Source organism: Fukomys damarensis, unplaced genomic scaffold (assembly GCF_012274545.1).
Source record: "Fukomys damarensis isolate Sample0158 unplaced genomic scaffold, DMR_v1.0_HiC HiC_scaffold_36, whole genome shotgun sequence".
Classification (NCBI taxonomy): Eukaryota; Metazoa; Chordata; class Mammalia; order Rodentia; family Bathyergidae; genus Fukomys; species Fukomys damarensis.
In genome coordinates this window covers 17021676-17023512 of record NW_022900948.1, presented here as the reverse complement: position 1 = coordinate 17023512, position 1837 = coordinate 17021676, and the positions used below count along the sequence as shown (strand labels likewise).

General features: G+C 59.9%; 1 protein-coding gene across 1 annotated transcript in view; it reads left to right on the top strand.

The window, feature by feature from the left end:
• Window positions 1–6: 6 nt before the first annotated feature.
• Window positions 7–1837, top strand: part of Gabbr2 (gamma-aminobutyric acid type B receptor subunit 2) — a 364313-nt gene continuing 362482 nt past the window's right edge. The window contains exon 1 of the mRNA XM_010614387.3: window positions 7–164. Within this exon, the coding sequence (XP_010612689.1) occupies window positions 18–164 (147 nt within the window). The 5' untranslated portion in view covers window positions 7–17. The remainder of the gene's footprint in view (window positions 165–1837) is intronic.

Genomic DNA, 1837 nt, shown 5'->3' with positions numbered 1-1837 from the left:
GCCCACCGCTTTCCATCATGGGCCTCATGCCGCTCACCAAGGAGGTAGCCAAGGGCAGCATCGGGCGCGGCGTGCTCCCCGCCGTGGAGCTGGCCATCGAGCAGATCCGCAACGAGTCACTCCTGCGTCCCTACTTCCTCGACCTGCGGCTCTACGACACCGAGGTGAGTGTCCGGCCGCTGGCGCCGTCGAGGATCTGGGGGCGGCGAGGAGGGGGGAGTGTTGGACCGAGGCAAGCAGTAGCCTTTGGCTGGAGCTGCGAGTGACCCGCCCCCGCCTGCTGAGGGCACCGTGGACTGGGGCTCGGCGAGCACCCCCAAGTCCCGCTGGGTTTGGCTTGCACAGCTGGTACCCAGATTTGCGGAGCATCCTCCTTTGGGATTGTATGTATGTCTGTGAGTGTGCGAGTATGTGTGTGTGTGAGAGGGGAATAGAAGACTGGGGTCTCCTTTGACCAGAGACAGAATGGAGATGTGGGGGCTGCACCCTATGGGCCTGCAGTGGCTGCCCCTGCCCAAGTGCTGCTGGTAGTGGTTGTAGGGTCCCGGTTGGAATAGGCGCATTGACTGCAAACTGGGCCAGCCGGGGCTGTAGGGGCAGCAGGCCTGCTCATAGTCCACTAGGAGAGCTCAGACGCACTTAAAGGTCCCGGGGACTCCGGGACCCGACGGGCATGAGGACACAGCTGGCATTGCTGGCAGGGCGTGTGTTGGCCGCCTGCAGGTGTGGGGCCGCGGGATCTGCAGCGCTGCTGCCTGGATGTGCCCGGCACTGCCTTCCGCCCGAGAGGTTTTGGTAGGAATCCCCCGTCGGATTAGTTATTCAGAGTGCCCTGGCAAGTACCACTCTGGGCACGCGGTGGTGTCCGGCTGTCCACCGGACGGCTGTGAGCGCAATTTTCTCTGGGTGCAGACTTAAAGCGTCCTAGTGGCCCGAGCACTGACTTGGAGCGCAGCAGCAGGCCCCCCCTCCCGGCCTCTTTCTCAGAGATTTCCATTCCTAGACCTTCATGCATCCTTGGCTTGGGTATAGCCCGGAGCCCCAGAGCATGTCACCACCAGCCCGGGCGCTAGCACACACAGAGGCCTGGAAAAGCGATCTCTGTCCGCTCATGGTGGGGTTTGCGAGTTTTTCCGGACTCGGGAAGCTCCTAGCTTCGGCCGCAGCGTCTGAGATACGGCCTGAAGAGGGCAGTGATTTTCTGTGCAGTGGGCTTGGTTGGCGCCTCTTCCCATCGCGCCAACCACCGCTGAGGCGCTAGGCTTGACCTCGCTTCCCGGGGCTCTCCGTGCGGCTGCTGGAGTGGGTGCAGACTCCTTTGGGAAGGAGGATTGCGTTACTACTCTGGCGATGCAACCTGGGCTTTGCTTCCTTCTCTGCCTGACCCTTTTTATGTCCCTGATGAAGGAGCAGAATGTAGATTGTATCTTATTCCTCACCTCCCCATCACTGATGAACCAGCCTGCTTTGCGCTGTAAATAAAAGGTGAAGGAACCGGTGGCAGTTGGCCACGCTGCGCGCAGGCTGCTGCAGGCAGAAAGGCGTCCTCTGCCCCAGGGAATGAATGGCTGTACAGGGCTAACCGGGTGTGAAATTATTTTCAAATGACATTCCTGTCGCCCTCATCTTTGCCCGACCATTTCGAGTTCTCCGGGGTACTTGTCCGGTACACATAAATGGAGAGAGCCATGCAATTACACGGAGGCACCTCTTCTTGGCACTGTTTCCTTGTTGCTTCCCTACATATTCTTCTGGAAGGGACACCAGACCAACGGGGGGGGAGAGAGAGAGAGAGAGAGAGAGAGAGAGAGAGAGAGAGAGAGAGAGAGAGAGAGAG